Source organism: Phragmites australis, chromosome 1 (assembly GCF_958298935.1).
Source record: "Phragmites australis chromosome 1, lpPhrAust1.1, whole genome shotgun sequence".
NCBI lineage: Eukaryota > Viridiplantae > Streptophyta > Magnoliopsida > Poales > Poaceae > Phragmites > Phragmites australis.
In genome coordinates, this window is record NC_084921.1 from 44,184,320 (window position 1) to 44,209,016 (window position 24,697).

The 24,697-nt window shown below is 43.0% G+C and overlaps 2 protein-coding genes across 5 annotated transcripts; one reads left to right on the top strand and one right to left on the bottom strand.

Moving 5' to 3' along the window:
- Positions 1-232: 232 nt before the first annotated feature.
- Positions 233-4,529, bottom strand: LOC133921479 (isopentenyl phosphate kinase-like). 4 transcript variants are annotated; one of them, XR_009910278.1, is made up of 12 exons: positions 4,257-4,437; positions 3,901-4,143; positions 3,336-3,433; positions 3,146-3,188; positions 2,656-2,717; positions 2,460-2,516; positions 1,972-2,007; positions 1,778-1,855; positions 1,451-1,517; positions 1,190-1,262; positions 684-787; positions 233-568 (listed from the first exon to the last, which is right to left on the bottom strand). XR_009910278.1 is itself a non-coding variant. In XM_062366366.1 (12 exons), the coding sequence occupies exons 1-12, from the start codon at positions 4,435-4,437 to the stop codon at positions 476-478; spliced, it is 1,128 nt and encodes a 375-aa protein (XP_062222350.1). In that variant the 5' UTR covers positions 4,438-4,529; the 3' UTR covers positions 233-475. The 4 variants fall into 4 exon arrangements, 1 of the variants encoding a protein (XP_062222350.1); XM_062366366.1 differs by having other exon boundaries at positions 1,190-1,255; positions 4,257-4,529; XR_009910279.1 differs by lacking the exon at positions 233-568 and having other exon boundaries at positions 1,070-1,255.
- Position 4,530: 1 nt separating this feature from the next.
- Positions 4,531-7,604, top strand: LOC133921504 (uncharacterized). Its single transcript, XM_062366421.1, has 6 exons — positions 4,531-4,835; positions 6,169-6,226; positions 6,608-6,679; positions 6,757-6,852; positions 7,087-7,179; positions 7,333-7,604. Exons 1-6 carry the CDS (start codon positions 4,687-4,689, stop codon positions 7,387-7,389), a joined length of 525 nt encoding a protein of 174 aa, XP_062222405.1. The 5' UTR covers positions 4,531-4,686; the 3' UTR covers positions 7,390-7,604.
- The last annotated feature ends 17,093 nt before the right edge of the window (positions 7,605-24,697 follow it).

The following is a 24,697-nucleotide window of genomic DNA, read 5'->3' on the forward strand; positions in this document are numbered from 1 at the left end:
TAAACTTCACTCTCATACCCCCCATAGACCTATTTTAGGTTAAGTGCCCACATATATCGCCCATTAGATAAGCCTATATTATAACAATGTGAGCCTTCTTTTATTTGGACTTATTTGAGTCTTCGGGTAGGGAACAAATCTTGTAGGTTATGATATCCCTAAAAAAGAAAAGGAAAAAAAAACGAATGTCTTAGATCATGCCTGGGAAAGAAAAAACGCAAATCTCGTAAGAAAATGAAACGGCTAAACCATGACATGAGATCCTTAGTTCTTCCGGCCAAAGCACCTATACTTGTTCAGCAAACAAAACAAAGTTACTGAACTCAACGCTTATCAATCAATATATAATCACAGTTAGAAGTAAATCCGTGAATTATCATAGAAAGCCCAAGGCTCACAAGCGATCATATAACAGGGGGGGGGGGGGATGTTCGCCAGTGACCAGTAAGCCGTGGTATATTTTGCACCAATAAATCTATTTGGAAGAGCGTATAACAGTTCCAAGCCAATCTTCCGAGTCCGTGCTCACATCCCCCTTTAAGGCCCTCAGGGAGTGTTCTGTTCCAGCCTGTATCACAAATCACATCGAAAAATGCTCAGGTCATGTCCATTCAAAAAGAAATTGCTAAAATTATGGAATTTTCCATGTTTCAAAGCGGCACAAAGGAAGCGAGCATTCCCACCTTTGTAATGTACACATCAATTCCAAGCCTAGTTATCATGGTAGCTTCTAGTATTTTGGTCTCCATTCCGCCGGTGGTGTCATGTGCAGCTACTGATATCTCCACTGCAGTGCATAGCAGATATCTTAGGCTACACAAAGCTAGAACAATAAGCCGTATAGAAGAAATACAACCAGTTCAAGAATTTCACTAGCTCTTAGCCTAATAAACCATAGATTTGATCCCAACAGCTCGTTTGTAAACGACTGCTCCCTCACTAAGAGCATTTGGTATCAAGTTATTGAAGAGACGGAAGAACATTCTCAAGGATGCCTAAGAAAGTATACTGCCTTTGTTTATTCAGTTATTCTGAGTTGTTAGTAGGAAAGTCGTTATTAGTTAGCTACCTGAATCAGGTATAGCGATGGTTCCAACTTTGGAGGAGCAGAACTCCTTGGTACATTTACACGAGTGCTAGGGCCTAGGATCATTCAACCATCACCGCACATGAAAATACAACACAATACCTCCTTTGTTGTTGCCTTGCAGTAATGCAGGTTTTACAATAGACCAGCTTCCATTGCCATCCACCTCTGTTAACTAGCACAAGTTAGTTAGAGTTTCATTGCATCAACATATCTCCATTGTTTTCCAAAGACTTTAAAAAATGGCAATTGCATATACTTTCTTTTTCTTGTTTCCTCCCATAATGACTTATGCATGTATTAAACAGTCAAAGGCTAGATATTATAGGCAGCCGAATCAATGTAAGCCAGGTGAATACTAACCTATCTCTCTCAGAAGTACTGCATTTGGGTCAGTTGGAGGGCGGTCATATACTCCATGGACATCTGTCTGCATCTCAATTTTCAGACTAGCATATAAATGTCGACGATCTATAGTAAGAAATGAACGAAACATTTGAAGTACAATATGCCAAAAAAGGCAAAAGAAAATGAGCCCACCTGATGACGAGAGGGGAGATAAAGAACAAAACAAGCTTTTAGTATCACAAGGAAGATAGTACAACCAAATAAAGAATATGGTGTACTAAATCATTTTCCACTGATACCAAAAAAAATTAAGCCATGACAAAGGAGGCAAGGTAATAGTACCAGAAATACAACATATTTCGGATTGAGAAGCTGTGCAAGATGTCGTATAATGACATCCCCACTCAATATGGTACAGTCCTGGTCATTTAATGTTAAAACAAGTTTAGTTTGAATAAACAAATCAATTTCATAGTCTAGTCAGCCTCTATAAAATCTAAACAAGAATGTAGACATGCTTTGATTTGATAACTCACCAGCAATTCGTCAAGAACGGCATCTCCATGCAAAACCTGTAAGAAACATGCGCGTTGTGCTATAAGTAAAACTCAACTTTGATTGCTGATAATGTTTATGCTCCTTCCACACACAGATCAGAGAAAACATGTGGAACTTATCTAATACTTCCCCTATGCTTTTTACCATTTCGTGAAGGGATAACTCTAATATTAGAATTAATTTAATACTCAACAATTCATATAAGATTTATGTTAGCGCCCAATATGCACTATGGAACAGGACTATCACAGTGCAACCTAGATTTAAATGATGCATCAAAGCACATGCATAATAAATTATTAATAATATGATACATAAATATCCCAGCAACACCATATGTTTATTACATATGGGGATGACTCCACCAAGCCACCAACTATAATACTCATGCTAACAACTTAGAGAAATATGATATTCTAAACTCTAAAGGAATGGTAGTTCCAAAACCTTAGGCACAACAACTTACAGGGACAAAGCCAGCATGGAGTGACTGAATTATTTGAAAAGCATCGGCTGATGCAAGCTGCAAATGCAAATATGTCGAATAATAATCAGAAAACATATGTACTAACAGGATTAGATATGGATGTAAAACAACTGTGTAATTCCACGCAGATATCTAATGGTACGCAGGAAAAGCAATAGTTTTCAAGTTTTCTCACGTTTCTTTGCCGGGTAGACCACCCACAAGCAAATGGTGACATCCCAACAGATGGTATTCCTTCTGCAAAATAGTATGCAGTTCCATAAGCCATCTGCTTACCACTTATTCTAACTGACAAACTAGTAATAACAATTCAAGGTCTATTACAAAATGGACAAGTAAATATGCCAGTCAATTTATTGAAAGTTCATTAATATTGCTCATAAAGGCAAAATGATCTTGACAAATTATGATACATCCTTGCATAAGACCATGGGTTAAATAGAAACTTAATTATCTGATAAAAGTATAAAACTATAAACACAAGGAAACATAGGCATATCCATAATGGAACATAATCACGAATTTTGAATACCTAAGCAACAGACATGAGAAATAACACAATACAGACCACAATATGAGGTAACCATGACTAGCATGTGGCATAATATTACATGAAAAATAAAGACAGATCTCGTCATGGACAAGTAATCTCAAGAATAGCATACCTCTTGCCAGGGCTCTAACAATTTCCTGGTTGAGAGAAGTCACCTAAATCACAAAGTTTACTGCATTAGAACATGATTCCAGAATATATATCAGAAAAGCACAAACAATTTGACAAGATACTGGGCCAAGAATGTTATACATTAAAAGTCATGATATCCACATGAAACATAATTTTAGAATTGGCCTCACTGAAATTCTTGTAGCCACAAAGCCAGCCTTCACCAGTGTCGAATGTAGCCCTCCTTTATGAACTCCAGATCTACTTGCTTGGAAGTGACCAAAAGACCCTGAAATTAAAAAAAATGCAGGTAGCAGAATATTACAAACTCAATAACCTAATCACTAATTTTATACACTATTTTTTGGACTCTACATTTGTAAAATGTACCATCTAATTATAGTTCGTAAGTATTGCATGCGCTATGGTAGTATGGTAAACTGATTAATCTCTCCCAATTGCTTAGAACTATCTCTCAGGCAGATCCTACAGCCTAGAAAATCAAAGTTGAAACTAGAACTGAGCAGTGTCGAACCTAGCTGGGCATAGTTGCTCGCCCCCGAGACGCATTTGACATGTCACTTGGCACTTTGGCAGTTAGTACAACGCACATATTGACATTGGCACTTTAAGCTTTCAAGTTCCAATGCAAAAAATTGAATAAATCATGTAGGGTATACACCACACCAAATCACCCAGTTCAGCTAAACATGAGTAAGACAGACAGCCAGAGTCAATTCAGAATCCAAGCAATACCGGCGCCGTGCACGACGACGAAGTTAGTGTCGAGCCCCAACCCAACCATCCCCGCGAACCCCTCCGCGTCCACAACCGGGTCGGCCGGATCGCCGCGCCTCCTGCTCCAATCCATTCCCAGAACCTTCTCCGGGCCAGCGCTATCGGCGTCGGACATGGCCTGCCGCAGCTGCGCACACGCCGACCGTAGGCTCCCCTCGTTGATGCTCTCCAGATCGCCCTTGTTCGTGATCGCCGCTCCACCTGCGCCGCCCCCATCATGGTTTCTCAAATCAACCAATGCCAGAGAGGCGTACAGAGCCACATAGGCACGCAAGGAAAGGAGGCATGGCGTGGCGGACGGCGCTAGAGAGCACCTAGCTTGACGATGCAGCGGACAGGGCGGGAGGCCACGTGGCTCGGCTGCTCCTGCGCCGCCTCCTCCGCCATGGAAGCTTCACTCCTGCGGTCTGCAACGGCCGAAGCGGAGGGAACTCGGGAGCGACACGGGAATCTGAGCGCCGCGCTGTTCTGCAGTGGGTTGGGGGCGTGGGGCATCGAGCCATCGAGTCCATAGACTTGCCTTTGAGCCCCGTCTCCGGCGCCCCATCTACCGTCGGATGTTTCTTTCTACTAATCGGGGCCGTTCAAATTGGGAAGTTTCAGTTCCTGTTACTTCCTTCTTGTCTGCAACCCCCTTCCCCTTACCCCTCCGCCGCCGCCGTCTGCGCTCGCCGTTGCCTGTGCGGCTGCGCTGCCGTTGCCCTGGCCCCATCGCCGGACGCGTTATTCCGGTGGAGGTATACAATGAGGCTGCTGCAAGCGGAGGAGTTGTTCCGGAAGGTTCTGGAGGGGTCGAAGACCAAGAAGGCACGACTGCTTGGGCTAGACGTCGGCAACAAGTACGTCGGGCTGGCCGTCTCCGATGATCAGAACAGGATCGCTTTGCCTCTAAGGTAAGCGCCTCTAACAATTGTTGCCGGCCGCACAATGTGTTTGTTGCTATTAGTGCTATGTTTCGAGGGTTTGCTTTTGTTCCTATGTTAACTTGCATAGAGCACAGATTCAGTGAATTCATTGTGCGAATTCCAGCTTAGACTTCTCTTGGCTATGCACGGATGCAGATTTAGGTGGTCGTATGGATGTGTCTGCAATAATGTTATATTCCACAGTGAATTCTTCAATCGACAAGTTTTGCTGTCTGACACCCGAACCATCGACCTGCTGTAATTGTATTCCAATGCCAATTTGGATACTAAATTACTCTATGCAAGATAATAGTATTCTATGATTGGAGCAATGCTTTTGCATTTGTCTTCTGCATTTTGAAGCGACACAAATGGTGTCTAATGCTCTTTCCCCACTTCTGTTTAAGGATAACTGGTTTCAAATGTTTAGCAGTTGATGTGGTGTTAGCCTGTTACGTCCTTCTTTTGGATATGAGTTTGCAGCTTTTAATTTTTAGGAAACAGAAGTTTTGTGGTTTCCAAACTATGCAACACAACATCCTGTGGAATGTATTTGTTCTGATCATCCACTATATTTGCATTAAATGTTTAAAAGTTCTTCATTCATTAGAAAGGAGAAAAATAATAGAAATTATCGTATTAATTGGGTAAAAAACTACAAAATATATATATATATATATATTATATTATTTGGTCTCTTTTATATATATATAGTTGATTCAAAGACTACACATCTAACCATTTCTATATGTAGACTAGAAATAGACACACAGCTACACAGACAGCTCTGCTAGTTATTTAGGAATAGAAAATATGTGTGGTTATCAAACTGTCTGTGTATCAATTGGTCGATTTTTGTGTATAGCGCAGAGGTGGTAAACTTTGTGGGTCTGTTCCACCCAACCTAGACCAGTTTGTCCTATGCTCAATTAGGCTGGGCCAAGCAGGTCAAACTAGATTTTGATGGGCTGTTTTAGTCTAAACCCTTTTTTTTTCTTCCCTGGAAGGACCGGTGGTACCCAACTTTGCTTCAGTTGTGCTTACCTAGAGTTTTGCAACCATTGCCCTTGTTGCTGTCATATAGTTATCTTTCAAGTCTGAGAAGATTGTAATTTCAAGCTTAACAAGATAGCCCATTGTTTTCTTGGATATTAACTATAATCTACTTGATTTCATTATAGTTATTGCTGTATCTTGTGAAAAAGATAACAACGGCAGTTCAGCGGATAATTTGCATCCATATCCTTGTTAAAGAAATATACTTGTATATTGTTGTTTATTGTTGTGTTAATCAGCTAAACTTATTGAATGAATTTTGCAGTGTCTTGAGTCGGACAAAGACAAACATCAACTTGATGGCAGATGATTTCAAAACATTGGTATGTTGAATATACCTGTTCATTTTCCGACATCATATCTATTGAGGATATATCAAAAGTTAGTCTTAAGCAAAAGATTGAGTACTTAGTATGGAAAAAGGTGAACCCATTTCGGAAAAATACACAAACACATCAGAAACGATTTAACAGCAGAACAGTGCCATTTTTTTTTTGTGATACTGTGAAGTTCTATTCATAGACCACTCATGTTAATTGACTCGGTCATAGTTTTTCAATTGTTACCTGTTGAACTTGTTCTCATTCTTCTACAGTTTTGACCTTAGTTTAATTGACATGAAATATGTTGTCACTAATGTTAAATTTGTGTTTAATCGACATGAAATATATTATCACTAATGCCAAATTTGTTTACGGGAATAGGTTTCGAAGTATTCCCTCGCTGGTTTCGTTGTGGGCTATCCATTCAGCCTTCATGGTCAACCTAGTCCAGATGTGAAGTGCTCATGCTCTTGTACAGTTCACCCCTGTTCCACTTTACGTTTTGTAATGTTCTCTTTTCTGTAAAGCAGGCAATTCAAGTAAGTCTTCTTGCTGGAGAACTTTGCAAAACCGGGAAACTTGATGATCAGTGCTACACATATTGGGATGAAAATTTCACCTCAAAGGTGAATTCCATTTTCTGCTTAAACATGAGAAACTGAATAAATATGGCATGCCACATGCAGTTTTCTTCTGATTGAGGGATATTATGTTACAGTGTTGTAACATGCTAGGCTGATTATTGGATTCATTGCAGTGTTGTTCCTTGGTCTATGACACTTTTTACTCTCTTTCCATCTCTTTTGAAGTTCTTTGTTAGTGGAGTGTTTTGATTGATCTTGTTGTTATGTTCTCTACAGTGTGTAGAAGCCCTCTTACATCCTCTGAATCTAAAAAACCGGGATGAGGCCAAAACAATGACAGATAAATTTGCTGCAGTTTGCATACTCCAGGTACATACTCCAAATATCAGGGTGACTTTTACTTACTGTTATTACAGATTTCATGTTTTCAGTTGAATTCATTAGGGGAGATATGTGGTTCATCCTGTTGAAGTTTTCTCAAGCAGCTTTAGTGACATTGAGAATGATCGTTTTTGTGAACAGGGTTATCTTGATAACATGAACAGAAAATTGAGATCTGCAGATAAGTCTGAAGCATAAGGTGACATGTAAGCTCCATTAAACTAAACCAACGAGCAGGGATCAGCTTCTGGTTGGTCAGATTTGTGCAGAGTTTGGAGGCTAGTTTTTGCCATCTTTGTTATTTACATAGTTTAATGCCCTTTTGCTTCTGAAATGTTCTTCAGACTTGCAGTCTTTCTTTGAAGGGATTTTTGTCTGTGGGACATTGATAAAATGTGTTTTGGTCTCTAGCACACTGCATTCGTCGATTTTGCCAATCAGACACTACAAAAATGTGGCTTAGTCTCTAGGACACCGTGTTGAATAAAGTAATCATAGTGTGAGTGAAAAGACTTTGTTGCCCTTCTCCTCATTGTTTCATTACCAAGCGGATCCCACCTGTTAGCCTCTTCCCTAGTCTGCTCGACTGGGATCTCGCCACCACTGCCGATTGAAGCCTCGCCGTTGTCATCATCGAGGGAGATCTGTCGAGGAGGAGCAGGACCGGACCGCGGCGTGCTGCTGGCCGCAGCCCTAGTGGCCGCCAACGCACTATGGCTGTCGAGCCTGCTACCCACGTGAGGTATCTCGCTGCCGCTGATGAGAAGGTTGCCACTGCCGATGAAGGGTGGAGCCCTGTTGCCGCCATCGCAGGCTGAAGACTCTGCTGGCAACTGTGTTGCGACACCACCGACGCCCTGCTGGCCGCCGCCCCATGTGGCCGCGTTGTGCTCCTGTTGCCGCACCACCACGTCGTGGCCGTCGCCGGCCTTCTCTCGCTGAGAAGCTCGGCCGGCCATCTCCTTCCTCTCCGGCCATCTCCCTGCCACGCTCTGCTTCCCTCTAACGCGTCGCCCGGCTCTCTCCCCACCTCGACTCCTCTCTTCCCCGAGCGTGCCCCGGCGTCGAGGCCTTCCTTCACGCAGCAGCACAAAGCTTAGAGGTCGGCGGATGACAGCATCGCTGGGTGAGCTTGGCGGACGGTAGTAGTCCCAGCTGTCGTCGCCGCCGCGCCACCAAGCCGCCCTCGCGCCGCTGGCCCGCGCCGCCCGCCCGCACCACTGTTGGCGCAAGCCACTGCCCACTCCTTCGCACCTTGAGCCGTCGCCCCGTCGTCGCGCCGCTCGGCCACGCTCGACCGGTTCGCGTCGCCAGGTCGCTGTTTCTCCACCGTGCGCCACTGCTGGCTCCCCTTCCCTCTGGCCATCTCCTTTCTCCGGCAGCTCGGCCTTTCTCGCTCGCGCGCATTGGCGAACTCCCTCCTCCAGCATTCCTCTCTCCGCCGCCAACGAGCAAGCCTCCCGCCGGCCATCTCCTCCCAGTCGCCTCCCTCCTCCTCTGGCCTCCTTCCTCCCTGGTCTGCTCATGACCACTGGCCACCTCCTCTTTTTCGCCCCGGCCATGTCCCTCTCGCACCGCCGGCCATCTCTCCCGGCTGCCGTCATGTCCACCGGCTCCCTCTCCTCTCACCTGGCCGCTCCTCCCCGGTCACTCTCCCCTCCGGTCTCTCTCCCTCTCTAAATGCCTCACGCCCGCACAAGCCGGCTAGCCTTATCCCTTTGTCCACCCACTGATGTGTGGGCCCCGCTAGTCAAACCGGTGGGACCAAGGACATTTGTGTCATTTCGAGACTACTCTCACTTCATCAGCTGAAATGCTTATTTTAATCGAAGCGGTGTCCTATAGACAAAACCAATTCACGGTGCGGCTGAGACAAAATCGTAGAGTGCCATGTGGTATGGACCAAACTATACTTTATCAGTGTCAGAGACAAAAATCACTTCTTTGAAGTATGGTCATGCCAGCATTTCCATGCCTCCCATGAAGAATCATGCAGGCATGACCATATGCAGCTCATCTAGATGTGAATGGCTCCTAGCTGGTGCTTCTCTTGGCGTCTCATGAGTTTTGTAGATGCAGAGCTGACTGCTAAGAGATCAAACTCACAATTCAGTACCTGTCGCAAGCAGATTTTGTGCTTGGCTGCTCAGGGTCAAATCGTCATAGATGATGCTAAAATTTTGAGAGCATCCTACTTTTAACCCCATCGTTCGGCCTCTATCAGCTGATGAAATTCCCCAATAGGGACACCGTTGCCACTGAATCGCTTGTCTAGTCCCGTTCTCTGCTATAATCCCCATGAGGTTTACGCATGCTTGAGTATTTTTTTCCCATTATGTAGCTCTCAGTTTGATCAGCCAGTCCAGAGGAATCAGGTAAGCTGTCAAATCGAATCGATTCGAGATCAGGATAACGATGCTGCGCTCGAAGTCCATTGTTTGTCCAAAAGGGCGAGTTCATTTCTCTGCCTGCATGGGCATGCTTCGGTATGTTCACCATGATGTTATCGTTTCAGTGTAGTTTGGAGCGGTTGCTCCGTGTAGGACTCGGCATGCGCAGTGACGGATGAACATTGCCGTTCTGTGGCTTGTTTCCACGACGGATGGCGTAAGGAAATTACGTGGTGGTGATTCTGTCGGTGACTCAGATCGCTGTTGCCCGTACACAAGGGACTACAAATCCGACTGCGCCAAGCAAGTTAGGTTCACGATGGATTCTCTGAAGATAGGTAACTTCGGTTACCAAACTTGCTATTCGAGGAGAAGAGTAGGAAAACTTGAGCACTGCAAGCAGGCCAGTGCAGAGAAGCAAGCAAACTGGCCCGGCCACTTGTCACGTCACGAGCTCTCGCGAGTCGCGAATGTCGCATGTACGCAAAAAAAAAAAATGTCTGCTACACGGCTCAAGCTGGGAGATCAGGAACAGCGGTGAGCACAACACGTAACCAGTACTTCACCCCCAGTTGCTGCTCCATGCAAAGTCAACACGGCTGACAGCTTAGCTATGGCTTTGAGCAAAAGAGATTTGGGGGCCAAGAAAAGACAGGTCAGGAACGCATGAAGTCAGCCACCGATCGTACCGTTTTCCGTTTCATAAATTCAGAGAAGCGCTGCCTGAAGATATGCCACGTTGGAGACGCTGTAGCTTGAAGATGAAGAAGACGACTGGCTTACGACAGTTTGATCCGATCTAGACGAGCGGCAGGTGCCGAGCCGGCGGTTTTGGTGGAAAAAAAAATGCGCGAGCTGCTTGGCCTTCTCCGTTGTTTATTATTTCGCTCGATGAACTGCTTGCTTTTCTGGCAATTTCGCGAACAGATAATCCGCCATGCATGATGCATCGAACTCTTAGACAAACCGTTCGTGTGGATCTTGTTTGCAGATTTGTGGACTTTGACCGCATGGACAGAACACGTTCAATCTATTCACAAATGATGTATTGTTCTTAGGGCACAAATGGAAGCAGAATTTTTGTCAATTTAAGATTATCAAGATGGTCCCCTGATCAGTTGGCAGGATAACAGCATAATTCAGCAAGACGAGAAATTTATTGCAAGTAGAAAAGAGATAGAAATAACAGAGAGTAGAAAGAATTGTTGTTTACATTTATTGATGAGAATATTTATATATTTATATATATTGAATGGATATGACAAGAGACCGTGTCTATAGGGTAGACACTTCTTCCTAATAGACACAACTCTTGTAGTTGATATATAATTGATCACATGATGTTTATTCTCAATATTTCACTTTGATCAATTATTCTAGTTATAAACTTGTTACTGAAAACTCCTCTAAAAACACCGTGAGAAAATATGAGGAGAAATAATATATTGATATATCATTAAAACTTCTTTAAAACTCAATGAAAAAATGTAAGAAGAAAATGATATGATATATATTGATTATTGCCTCATTGTAAGCTTATATGAGAAAACTAGATAAGAAAAACTCATATGTGAGCTTAGAGAACAATAATTATGATCTATGGATCATATTAAAACCTTCGAAAGCCTCTTGAGAAAATAGAAAAAATAAGGTAAATATTGTCTCATTAAAAATCTTATGTGAGAAACCGTATAAGAAAAATCATAAAAGAAAAGAGTGCAATATGATATGAACAGGTTATTATTCAGGGATCAACCCTGAACCTCGCAAATCTCGTAGTCGTCGCATACCAATTCCGTGAATATATTTTGGGAATACGAAAGTTGGTAAGGACTTAGTGAATAAATATATGAGATTATCACATGATTTAGTTTGTAAGATTTTTATCTCTCAATTATTTTGCAATTCATGATGATAGAACAATTTATGGGTAATATTTTTGGTTATATTGTTATTTATGTAACATATTTGCATTTGAGCAATGCATAAAGAATTATCTTCAAAGATAATGATTGGTGATTTAAAGGAATCAATACTATATAATTATTGTATGTTATTTATCATTCTATGAAGCCACACACATGTATGTGATATTTTAGAATGATAAGTGGAAGTAATTATTGGAATCTGTTTTGATGACTACTATGAGAAGGCTATATCACTGTGAAATCAATCTGCGATCTGGCGTTATGAGGATATGTTATATAGCCAGTATATGAATAGTCTACTATAGTGATATCTTGATTTTCAGATAGAAAAACCAAGATCTTTGGTGCCATAAAGATATCTTTGGATATCTTCTTTGACTACTGGCTAATGGTGTTGTTAGAACTGTGCTATTTAAGCTAACAAGTTATCTATAAATATAATATTAGATCTGTTGCGATTTACAAGATATATAGACGCTTTGATGGCACTAAGATATAAAACTTTAGGTTCAATATCTTTTTATCGTTAACCCAATGTATGAATTGATCTTGATTCATATTTAGGGATTAAATGATCATAAGTATTTTGATGAATATGATTGTTCAATATTATTTGGATATTGGTGGACTGATGGATAAATATTCTTAAAGGAAAATGCTCAAGTTATAGACTTAAGTAAAATATGATTTTAACCAAATCATTCATCTCAAATTCCTTCATAAGATGATTACATACTTTGCTATGTGTGGTTTGGAGATGATACAAAATCCAATTGAGATCTCATTATGAACACACATATGCAATTGTTGTAGTATGAGTAATCCTTTTATGGAAGGAACTTATTTAGTTAGTTGAACCACAATCAACTTAACTACTTGAAGTCGTGGAGTGACTTTAAGTTGTACACACAATATATATTATAATTTGTATTTAGATTCAGAATACAAAGTATATTAGGGACTTATATATCCAAATCTATCAAATTCATTTGATCTGCCAATGATATTGAATATAAGAACATAATTTCACGCATACCATAGGGTATGTAGCATCGTAATTGATGTCAGATCTCTGCGTGAACCTTATGCTACAAGCCTCGCTATTTCATCATCTTGTGGAATAAAAATACATTTTTCTTCTGTAGGGAAGATATTGTATTGTTGAGTGAAAGCAATTCTCCTTAATTACCACCTTTGGTTTGACCAACTTGAGTGTTGAAGCACTCTGCTTAGGACTTTTGGTCTGAATCCAATTGAAGGTATATGGCTATTTTGAGGAGAAATATATGTCGATAATTTGTAGTCTTTAGTATCGACAATTTGTAGACTATGGAATTAATAAAGTTTGTGGAAATATTATCATATTTAACTACGTGTATTTTCTAAAATAATGGAGTTAAGGTGTTTCTATGACCTAGCGTCTGAATTTGTCTACACATTTATGCTGGGTATTTGGATGCTTAACATCCATAAGTGTTTGGATAGTGAATATCCATAAGGTATCTATCAACTTGATGTTGATGCATTTACTATTTTATAGGATATTCTTCCCCTGTTTCTGAGAATACTTGCAATAAGTTGTATCCCCTGTGACCATACTTCTCCCCCCCCCCCCTCTTATTTTGGTTTGAGAATTGAGTGATTTTGTTAGGTACCTCCACCCTTCCTGGCATATTAATAGTGCTAATCAGATTTGATAACACCTTTTATGTCGAGTAAACGTTTCTAGCAAATTATTTGTAATATGTTGGAAATATAAGATATTCTGAATAAGGATTCAAATTTATAGTACGTGGATATGAGGACCGAATGTAAACGTGTATGATATTCTCTTATGATTTTTGATATTCTTTATGGTATTAATCTCCCTATAATGTTGGAAATTATCCTCAAAATGTAATGAGCATACGAGTAATGAATATGTCCCCTGTGAGAGGCTCGAGATATTATATGATTGATAGATAATTATACTTCATATAGATCCCCAATGCCCTTTGATGTATGCTATAGGGTGGTGACATCAGTACATACAGAACGTAACCGATTCGTAGGTGAGAAATACTTGGCTGAGGCTAAATTTACACGTATTAACTGCAACGAAAGGAGCCGTATGATTGCAGTTAGATGAATTTGGTTTAATGAAGCAGTGTGTAAAGTCACATGTCATCAACAAGATGTTGTTAAATTGCAATTTTTTGGTTGGTCATGTAAATGATTTGATTCTCTTGATGAGAGATTTAGCTAGACTATTATAAATATGCATATAGCGTATTTAATACAGTAGTGCTCAAAACCAAACAATAATTGAATGCATGTTAAGAAACGTTATTATCTATGTGAATGGATTTGATCCTGCGTCTAGAATAATTTGCTCTAATTTTTTATTATTTGAACAATCTGTTTAGTAAAAATGTGGTGCCTTATGTATAAGGGACACATGTGAGACTATTTTTAAGATGCATCAATCGGTATTATAGAGTACCTAGATGGTCCATAAAATTATTGAATAAAACCACATGTATGTTCTTGAATCTGTTCAAGAAATTAGGTGACGTATTATGAATTTTAAGGTAATTCTCATCATCTCTAAGGTAGAGTGATCAAGGCAATCATGTCATATCTTGATGTGATCAAGATAGAAAAATTATTTTATACACAATATGTGATACAGGATTTGATATATGTATAGTACAATCTAGATGGTATACAAGGAAGATTACCGTATATGTTATTTTGATTAAGAGTAGAAAGTCATCCTTGTTGTCATCATAAGTTTCAATATGAAAACTATTTTGATGGCTATCTCTACAACTTAGTAAGGTACAGGTTGAATCGAGGTACAATAGAACATCATCGATTGTGATTTGAGTACCCACAGGGAGATTAATTATGATCCGATCGGAGAAAACAATTACTGCATCGCGTCTAGCGATTGTCAAAATATTTTCTTATCTTTTAGTAAGAGTTTGGGAATATTTTGGTTCCATGTAGTATAGAGTTTGTGATATAAATATCCACAAGGCACATTTCCTCTTCCATTGGATTGACTCCCGTATAAATCTTAAATAGAAACGAAGAATTTAATATGAAATTCTTATCAGATATATAAAAAAACATACTAAATTTATTTAGTATCATAAGTGCTAATACAATATTATATTATAATATTTAATGAGACTTAGATAACATAGTATCTAAGAAATTATGAGACTAGTTAAGATCTACAAACATGTCGTGCGAAGTAAATTTGACAAACATATTTTCTGTGCTCATTGGATCTTCTAGTTGCAGAAGAGTCTGGTTGTTATTTGTTTCTTGTAGAACTTGTTGTGAGAAAATAGCCTCCTTGGTGGAGTCTGTTTGAAGATTGAAGTGTGCTTCATATCTTGTTTTTTGAGCAGGTCAATTACGTCCCACAGATTGTAAATATAAATCAATTAAATATCTCAGGTGTGCAATATTTTTTAGTGGTGTGATTATAAAATCCATACTTTTGACAAACAATAGATTTGTCAAGTTTAGGTTTAGTATTGTCTTTTCCTCATCTGGTGCATAGGGCTTCTATTTTTTGTTATATTTGCGTTTATCGTTGAAGTTCTTTGGATGGTGTCTAAAAAGGGTCATCAAACTTGTTGTTATTCTGAACATTAGCATGTACTTCAGGTGAAGGAGCAACTTTGATTGGATGCTGATGACGATTCCTTAGAAGGAATTCATTATGCTTTTCGGCCTGAAGTAATACATAGATTAAGTCAGAATAAATATGATATTCTCTTGCACGGTATTATTGTTATAAGATCCTATTTGTGAGAAGCATAATAGATAAAGTGTTCTCTATCTTTTATGTATCTCTAGGTTCTTTTTCGTAAAAAAAAAATAATTTTGAACATATTTTATGAACAATATGGTTGTAATCTGATGGATTTAAAATCCTGGAGTCAAAGATATGACCTTTCATAACTTGCATCAGGCATAATCATTGCCTTCTGTTGTCCATATTTTGAGAGGTAACCATAAAGTGATCAGATTCTCTCCATTAGATACTCAGATTTAAGATCTGGATGGATATGGTGCCTTATTATGTATAAAGCTTCATATTTTACTTGATCCGGTAGCAGTAGATCTCTCTCTTGGGGAGGTTGTAGTGGCGCTACTATTCTGCGGGACGCAAGACTGATCTTGATGTCCATAACCCATGTTTGGATAGTTATGACCATCGAGTGTGAGTTCTTCGAACTTGTTGCCGGTCGTTATATCTTATATGAATTTGATCATAGATTTGATTAATTTACTATAGGTAAATTAAAATAATTATGGTGATGTTGTAATAATAATGCAAAATATGTGAAGTCAAGTTGAGACTTGAATTACATAGTGTAGACCTCAAATTATGTAACTAACACGTTGAAGATAATCACCAAATGTGGTGTAGATCTCGCAGTAGTATGAGATATAATCTAACATTTTTCAGTAAATGTCTATGTTATTATTACCTTGTGTTATACTAAGTGTAATATTTTGAAGAACACGTTGAAGGTAATCATTAAGTCAAGTTGAGAAAATATAGACCTTACAGTTATGGTGGATAATATGCAAATATACAGTAGATATCATTGTTCCATTATCTTGTGTTCCGTAAATATTAAGTTGAGGTAATCACTTAAATTCTACATTAAAGTCTGCTTTTAATTAAGCGCTTTGTGCTTTTATGAAGCAATTTTGGGCTTAAATCAAAATGTGAGTGCAGAGAGTAATCAATTGCAATATAAAAGTAAATTTCAAGAATTTAAAAGTATGGAAAGGCAAAGACATGTTGTTGTGAATGCAGTCACGCAAATCCATTGAGCATGTTGCAAATCTAGCACTCATTGGGTCTAGAAATGCATATTTATAAAAGTACATAAAGTGGTACAATTATAAATAATTTCATGAGATATAACAGAAATAATACGCACAATACTATTTATATGAGCCATTTTTTGGGACCCAGGGGCCTAAATGAAAATAACCAGCCCAATGTGTTGAATTTTAGGCGAAAATGAGTCTGGGCCGAAGCCCATTTAGTATTTAGCCCAAGAACAGTAGCAGGGTTTTTTTTTGTGCGTGCTAAGAAAACCTAGGCCGTAGCCTAAGGCCCAGGCGGGGCGCCCCCACCCTGCACCATATAAAATGGAGAGAAGGCGACGGAGTTTCCAACCCTAACCATTTGACCCTCCCCTCACTGTGCGCTACCACCGTCGTTGTGTCGTTGTGTCGGGGTCATGCTGGAGCGCCGTGTCGGAGCCGTGAGAACGGCCGCACCGGCGCAAGCACTAGCCGTCATGGGCGCCTTTGCGCCGTCATCAAGCTTCGGGCACTGCCAATATGGAAGCATCGATGCGGGCACATCACCACGCCACCTTGGAGCACTTGGGCGCCGTCGCGCTGTTGATGGAGCGACCACTGTGGACCGCTGTGAAGCTGACCAGGAGCCGTCGCTCTGTGCAGCCGAGTCTGTCGTTGTTACCAGTGACGAAGGTGAAGGAGGATATCCTGGACTCAATGGAGGCCGGGGTGGAGGTCTCGTCAGAGGAGGCCTCCTCTACATCGATGCTGGAGTCGATGTAGGCTGGCGCAAAGGAAGAAGGTCCAATTGTTGTTGTGCGCAGCTCTGATGCGAGCACATCACCGTGTCACGATGGGGGTCGTTGCCAGAGAGCCGTCGGCCGCTGGTCCACTTTGGGTGCCGCAGACCAGTGGATTGAGGTCGTATCACGACCATGGATGTGCGACGCTGAAGCGGGCACATCGTCGCACCACGTTGAGCACCACCGTGGTGATCGGCTCTGATGCAGGCACATCGCCGCACCACATAGGGGATCGCTACCGAAATAGAAGCGCCAATGCAAGCGTGTTACCGCGTCGCCTTGGAGTGACTATTGGCAACCATGGAGGAGATCAAGGGGTGACGTACAAGGACGGGGTGCCTATTGGCCGCCTTGATCGTCATTCGACGGAGGCCATCGGCGTAGGAGTTGGCCCGGCCGTGCATACGGTTAGGCTCTAGGTGAATGGCGCGAGGTCGTGGGTGGGGTACCAGCCAAGGGTGAGCGGAGGCGTCCGAGGGTGGATGACAGTGCTGTCATTTGCCATGGCCGGTGAGCGGCTTGGTCTAGTGCCGTTTGTGCTAATACGAGGACGACGGATGGGGCGAGGACCAGGGCGATGATGTTTCAGTAAGAAGCGTCCACGACCATGGTTGAAGCAGCGTCCACAACGTCTGTGACCATGGAGTAAGTGGCGGCCATGGCGTCCTCTACCATGGTGGAAGTGGTGCCTACGGCGGTCACGTCCCTGGGCGAATGGAATACCATGGCAATGGTGCATACAGCGCGAATGGCGACGGCGACCATGGTGCAAATCGTGAAGAAGAGCAGGCAATCGAAGATAAGTTCCTTCTTGCCATTCTCACATTCTGAGAGACCTTCATGCATCTGTGTGCTTACCGTGATGTGGACTTGTGTGTTCTCTGTGCAAAGGCCTTTGTGCCACTTATGTTCGTTGCTGTGGTGTTCCCAGCGTGGCCGATGAGACTCAGTAGAGCGAGAGTGCATCACCTTCATTGATCGTCCATCTTCCCGACACAGAACGATGATCTCTTGGAGAAGATGAAGCCATGGCGATGCTCACCATTATGTGTGTTGTCTGATTAGCAGAGTGGTGAATTAGGTGCTGAGAATGTATTGCAAGTAGATAAGAGATATAAATAACAGAGAGTAGAAAGAATCATTACTTGTATTCATTGATGAGAATGTTTACATATTTATACATATTAAATGGACATGATGAGAACATATGTCTATTGGTGAGACATCCCTTCCAATAAACATAACTCTTATAGTTAACACCTAATTGATCGTATAGTGTTTATTCTCAACAAAATTGAGGGCACAAATCTATCAAATAATCGTATATGCATCAGGGCAACCACGTATTATTCATTGAAGCCCCAACATGCAGTCTCATCCTGCTTGTGGCAGCTTTATTAATAAACCAGATCTGACCTTATCAAGATCAATCCTAAAGAAGCTTCTGAAGGTCAGAAGAAGATATGCTAGTAAGGCCATCTCTAACAGCTACCTTAAATTTTTATCCTCAAAAACACTATTACATCATCCTTTATTATTTCATCTCCAGCAGCTACCCTATTTTCTACCTTCTACTCCTCTTTTTCTCTCTCCGGCCCGCTGTCAGCCTCTGTGCTACAGTAACAACTACAGTGTTGCTACAGTAGCAGACTTTGTTTCTTCCTCCGGCCCACTGGCAGTCTCTGTGAGCAGTGGTGCTACAGTGTTACGGGTGCTACAGTAATTTCGCAGATTTGCAGAACCAGTTTCTCTCTCCGCATACTGTAGCAACACTGCAGCGCACTGTAGCACCGGATACCGACTGAAAAATACCTCCTCGGCTGGAGATGGGCTAAGTCATGTATGAATAGGAGTATATGATGGACGCTTCCTAACTTGCAGCATCTAACTAATAGTAACTGTCATGATCCAACGTGCAAATCTCGGTTTCTCTGCTGGAGCGTGTAGCTCGTGTGAAAGTGATACCGATGAAATGGATTAGTACAGCTCAGAGGCCATGTGTCGCGAAGGCAGCAACGCCTCTTGGGCATGGTCATAGACCAAAAATTGTTGTCTTTTTCCCTTCTTTTTTCCCTGGAAAGGATGTCATCGCTAGGGTTAGTTCGACGACCTGTCCTCTCGTCAGACATGCAGGCCAGTAGACCACACACTACGCCTGTGAATTTGTAGGGCAGAGAGGAGATCCTTGTTTTCGTGTCGCCCCGTTGGTGTCCCTTGGTCGTCTGGCCATAGAGCCGTGCTGTCCCCTCTCGGTCCACAATCAGTCATTATCGGCTCCCAGCTAGTGCATGTGCCGGTGTAGCGCACTCAAAAGGCGGTCAGGAAAGGATTAATTTGACGGTGCAGCGTAGTCAATCAATTGGAGAATCGCATTCGCTGTTGCACCTCACGAACGATGGCCGCGGTTCCTTCCCCCTCTCTGGTATTCTGCGGATTGCACCTACCGAGCGCGTCTCCCTTGGGCTTGGTATATTGCATATCTGCATGTGTCGAGTTTAACGTACTTTCACCAGTTCGCTCCAAAAGCGTGCGTGGTTAGTGCACAGTGACTGAGTTGTTCCACGAAGCGGCTGGCCGGGGGTCGACCGCGTTCGCGTCGGCGTCGGCGTCGCCGTGCAAGGCGTCGCTCTCCCAGGGTGCCGCCCTGCCGGCCCTGCCTGGTGAAGACGGCGACCCATGCATACTCCACGCGCGGTCGTCGCGCGCGCGAGACCATTCCGCGCTCGCCCGGCCCCGTGGCTCGTGGCTGGCACGCACACTGGCGCGCGCGCGCGGGGGTGGGGGGTATGCGCGCCGGTCTCGGGTCTCCGCCGGCCTTCACATGCGCGGTGGGAGCCGCGCGCGACGCCCACGTGAACAGGCCACAGGGCTATTGGGTCGTGATCCATCGGTCGTCTCGGCCGTGCAGTGCGCTACCTAGTGTGGCGGGCAGCCGTGTAGGCGGCTGGTAGGAGGCAAGGTCGCGTGGCTAGTTTCGGCGGGATCAGCTTGGCGCGCCGGTGCGTGTGGTGAGCGCCGCGCGTTGGAGTTTGGGCGCCGAATCGGTCTCGTCCGGCTGGGCGGCCAGGCACCGTGTTTGATGGGCGCGGTCCGACTACTTTTTCGTGGAGGTGTTGGATTCGGTTCGGATGCAGCCACAACATAGCCTACACGGTGGATGATAGCTAGCATGCATTGGGACGAGGACACTACATCTACTCGAGGCTATGCATGCATTGGGACGTAGTGTAACTGAAGGTCGATTATACTAGCAATGGAGAAGAATCAAATGTTTATTTGTAGGGCTCAGGAATCAGGAGTGCCGCCCGACATAGTCCAACAGCATTTCTCGTTGCTAACGCATCCTCGAATGTAGGTGTGTATACAGTATAGCAGGTCCCTGACGCAGCCGAAATATGGGACTAGAAATAACCACGGTGCAGTACTGTAAAAATCAGGTGGAATGCTGCAGTTAACTGAGCCATGCAACAGAGCAATTAAACAACAGCACATCAGCACCTAGTTGAGTACAGTGTGCAATGCTAGCTGTTCAGTGGAGAAAGCCGAAAAGTTTTTCTGCCCAAAATAAGTTAACCTCCCTCTCAACCACGACTTGTCTAGCTTCGGCCTTTGAGTTCGCCCGAAAGCACTGGCCTTTGCAGCGCACGTCTCGCTCAACTACCTTGAAATCAACTCACCTATGTCACCCAAGGGCCTGATTAGGGGCAGCTGGGTAGGACACAGCACGTACTGGTACGCCAAGAAATCCCCAAAAGCGAGACACCCCTCCCACAAAGTCAAGACTCAAGCTACGTGCATGAACCGGCTCGGATAAGCTAAATCAATGCTAGCCATCTATACATACTAGCACCTCGCAAACTAGACACCGTTTGATTCGATTGATCGGTGTCTAATCGATTGGTCCAACTCATTAAAAAACACATCATGCTAGCTGCACAGTGCGCGCGTAGCTATCCATGTTGGGATACGCTGCTGCTGCTGCTTCGATCGGCGCATGCAGACATCAGCTAATTGCTGACGGCCACCAGAAAGACAGAGACGAGATGAACATTCGTTCGTTAACCCCATCCCTTTCTTTCCCCTCATTTGCTCATTGCTTGCCGACGGAGAACTCGTCTTGGCAAACAAACCGCACGTATTTGACGCGCCGTTGGACTCGGAGGACTCAATTTTTCTGCCGCGCGCTGGACTTGACACCTCGAGGGTGTTCGCTCGTTCGCCACGGTCGATCAGATCTGCAGTTGCTTTCGGGATGGAACGCAAAAGGCACCAATCAATCAGGGCATAATCCGCAGTTGCTTAGCTTGGCTAGTCCAACCCCAACGCCCTCGCTCAACTGCAATTATTCCTCGCACGACGTCACTGCAGCCAGCTCCTTTTAATTTGTCGGTCGCTCTCCCTTCTGCGTCGTTGACGAAATGAAGTGTACACATACCTTCATGAAATAAATTGGCAATTCATCCTTTGGAAAGCAAAGCGGATTGAGCAAATATTAAGCATTCGTGTAGTCAATTGGGGAATCCCTCTTATCGCTCGCTCGCTCTCTCCTCCGGACAAAATGATGATTATCAACTCAATTTTGCTTGCTGTAGCATAGTTAAATTGGTCTGGGAGGTTGGGGGATTCCCCCTAGCTAACGAGGCGTCGAGGCGACGAAGCAGGCAATGCATATTCTAGGCGCAAATTGCAGCGGGCCGGCTCATCGTTTGGCCATCACATGCATTGTGTTGGGCAAAACATGGCATCTTTGTCTCAGATCTCTCGCAAAGTAATGGAGACGACCTAGCTATCGTAAATTTTGGCATCATGTATGTGTCATGGATGATGATTCAAATTGATTAACTAGCTAGTTTTATCAACTTGTGTTTGTGGATCGTGGTGCAGGGATGGATCGATCGATGTGCTGATTTACAACTTATGTCGTCCAGGTGCTGGATATTTCCAGCTGAGCTAGGGCAGCAGCTGCGTGTAGAGTATGCTCTAGATTTTGACTTGGCATGGACGATCCAACAGACATCAGGTGCAGTGGGGATTGCAACTGGTTCATCAGGTAGGGATGAGATGGTTGGACCTGATCATGATTCATGCATAATGTTTTGTTGCTAGATAGATATCGTCGTCTTGTTTTCTTGATATAATTAAACTACTATTAATTACATATATTTGAGTCTTTTATTTAGTTTGGTTATGGCTTCATATGTGGCTTTAATTTGATGGGAGAAATTAAATAAGCGATCATCATCCGCCAACTAGGTATATCTCTCGTCAGGAGTATAATTGAATTGCTGTTTGTTTTCTGCAAGAACTAAATGATAGGGAGTTCTAAAAAAAAGCGATAGGGAAGCTCTATATTGTAGCGCTAGGCTACTAGCTAGCTAGCAAAGTTTTTTTTTAAAAATATCCTTCTTGACTTGGTTTCTAATTAAAACAATTCACAAGAAATACAGAGACATAAACAATTCACATAGGGCCTCGTCATTTCGGTAGTGATCCATCAACCAACTAGATCATTCCGTATTGGGTGTTTTATAAGGCAGTATTTCTTTCCTTTCCTTTTCTTTTTTGAAATGATTCTACTCAACAGGGAGTAGAGTCATTGGTGTTCCTGTGGCCTTCTTTTCAATTTATTAGTGTACATGCATGTGAGAGAAAAAGAATAATAACTTGCCCCCAAGGCATTTGCATATTGATCGTTCCATAGTCCTCTATATATTTTGCTTCCTTCCTCATCAATGTCCATGATGCAATTGTTGTCTAAGGCGGCTGGCACGACAAGGAAGAACACTAAAGTTACGGAAAAGATTCACCAGTCGCACTTGTCTTTCAAAAATCAAAATTTAGAGTTGATCCAGAGGTCACAGCCAGCGTACGTACCTGCAAAAAATACGCTATCTCGACCGCATCCATACCCTCTTGTTCCTTGCAAAAGCAGGTATCCATCCATGACATGCATGATCGGTTGGTTAGAGCATGCAAGATGCCATGCGGTTTTGGGACGACGTTCTCGCCTACGCATGCAGGCTGAGTGTGACGTCGCCGCCGCGCTTGACAGCTTGAACGGAGAGTGCGCCGCACGGCTGGCCGGCATCATCACGTACACACACACACCCGGCCGCAATCTAGCGTGCGCACGCGCACGGCCGGACCGATCGGCCCCCGGCCCCCTGCGCGATTCGCGCGCGGCTCTGGAGCAACAGCGCGCTGGCGCGGCGCACGCTTACGTACGTTGCCTGCGAGCGAAAGCACGCGCGCGCTCGACGGCGCTACCTGTGTGCGCTAGTGCGTGGGCGACTCGCTAATTCTGCTCCGCGCCGGCTGTTTTTACGCGATTAATTCCGGGCGATGCGCGCGCGGGCGAGAGGCGGTGGTGCATGCGTGGTTGCTAGACATGTCCCGTATATGTCTCGACCATAATTTCGTACGCGATCGGATCTAGTCTAGAGCTAGCATAATTGCGTAAACTTGTCTAGGAATATTGTACCGACTTTGTACTGATCGTGTCATCAGGTCAAGTCTCTGAAAACGAATTTCACCAAAAACTGGTGAGGCGACACGTACCCTTGGATGGATTAATAGAGGAACTAGCTAGACGGTTTTTTAATTAATAAGAAGAAATGGACATCCAAATAGCTAGACTTTGTTCCTTGGATGGATTTCGACTCAAGTGGCGTTTAGACCAGTGTTAGTTACCGACGAAGGTGAAAGTGACCGGAACCGATTACCCACATAAAATCAAACCATAGCCATCAACTTCACTTTCTGACTCGTCACTTCATGGTGAAACGTGAGAGGAACACAAGCAGGAATCTATTCTTCCGTGATGCGCCATCTCAGAGATGTTAACGTGCATGCTAAATTCAGCCGTGGAAACAGCACCATTTCCGTAGAGATGCACGCCTCGATGGGCACGGAAAACACGTTTGGCTCTTTTCCGATTACAAATAGGAGATCCAATCTGGATACCGAGCATGCTTAAAATGGATAATTAGTGTGAAAGTTGTGCTGGCTGCTTCAAGTAAATTAATCTGTGACTGTAAATCACCCAAAAAAAAGGAGAAAAAAAGAACTGTACTACTGTAAATATCTGCCGTTTGACGTGGGCGAAGGTATTACTTAGTTGGAGTGCACTATGATAAAAAAAATTTAAGAACGTGCAATGTATATATTTCATTAAAATGAGAAAAAAAATTTGCAAAGGAAAGAAAAAGGACTGCATGCAATAAACCCGACCAACGACTAACATTACCCTAACGATGCCATCCCTGTTACCAATCCGACAAGACGATTAGGCACTATAATAATCAGAAGGGCCTTTAACAAAAATGAAGTGCCAAGAGTATTTCACGAAATGACCTCGCATGGACAAACTGAATCAAGGCAGAACGGAAAATTCCTTTCAACTTCTATTACTTTTGAACACGTTGGTTAATTTCTTGTAAAGTGACGATTATGAAATCTTTCAGTACATCGTACACAGAGAAACATGCTCGAAAATGACAATATTCCCTGTGGAAAATCTTGAGTCGATGCCTCCTCGTTACATCCGGCTCCAAGTGGTTCA

Bases quoted from the DNA above. Each gene is read 5' to 3' on its own strand.
- LOC133921479 (XM_062366366.1), bottom strand. From the start codon at position 4,437: ATGCCCCACGCCCCCAACCCACTGCAGAACAGCGCGGCGCTCAGATTC. The intron at 2,517-2,655 runs GTGAGAAAACTT...TTGCATTTGCAG, and splicing joins GGTCTACCCGGCAAAGAAAC to CTTGCATCAGCCGATGCTTT. The intron at 1,856-1,971 runs GTGAGTTATCAA...TTAAATGACCAG, and splicing joins CCGTTCTTGACGAATTGCTG to GACTGTACCATATTGAGTGG.
- LOC133921504 (XM_062366421.1), top strand. From the start codon at position 4,687: ATGAGGCTGCTGCAAGCGGAGGAGTTGTTCCGGAAGGTTCTGGAGGGG. The intron at 4,836-6,168 runs GTAAGCGCCTCT...TGAATTTTGCAG, and splicing joins AGGATCGCTTTGCCTCTAAG to TGTCTTGAGTCGGACAAAGA. The intron at 6,853-7,086 runs GTGAATTCCATT...TGTTCTCTACAG, and splicing joins ATGAAAATTTCACCTCAAAG to TGTGTAGAAGCCCTCTTACA.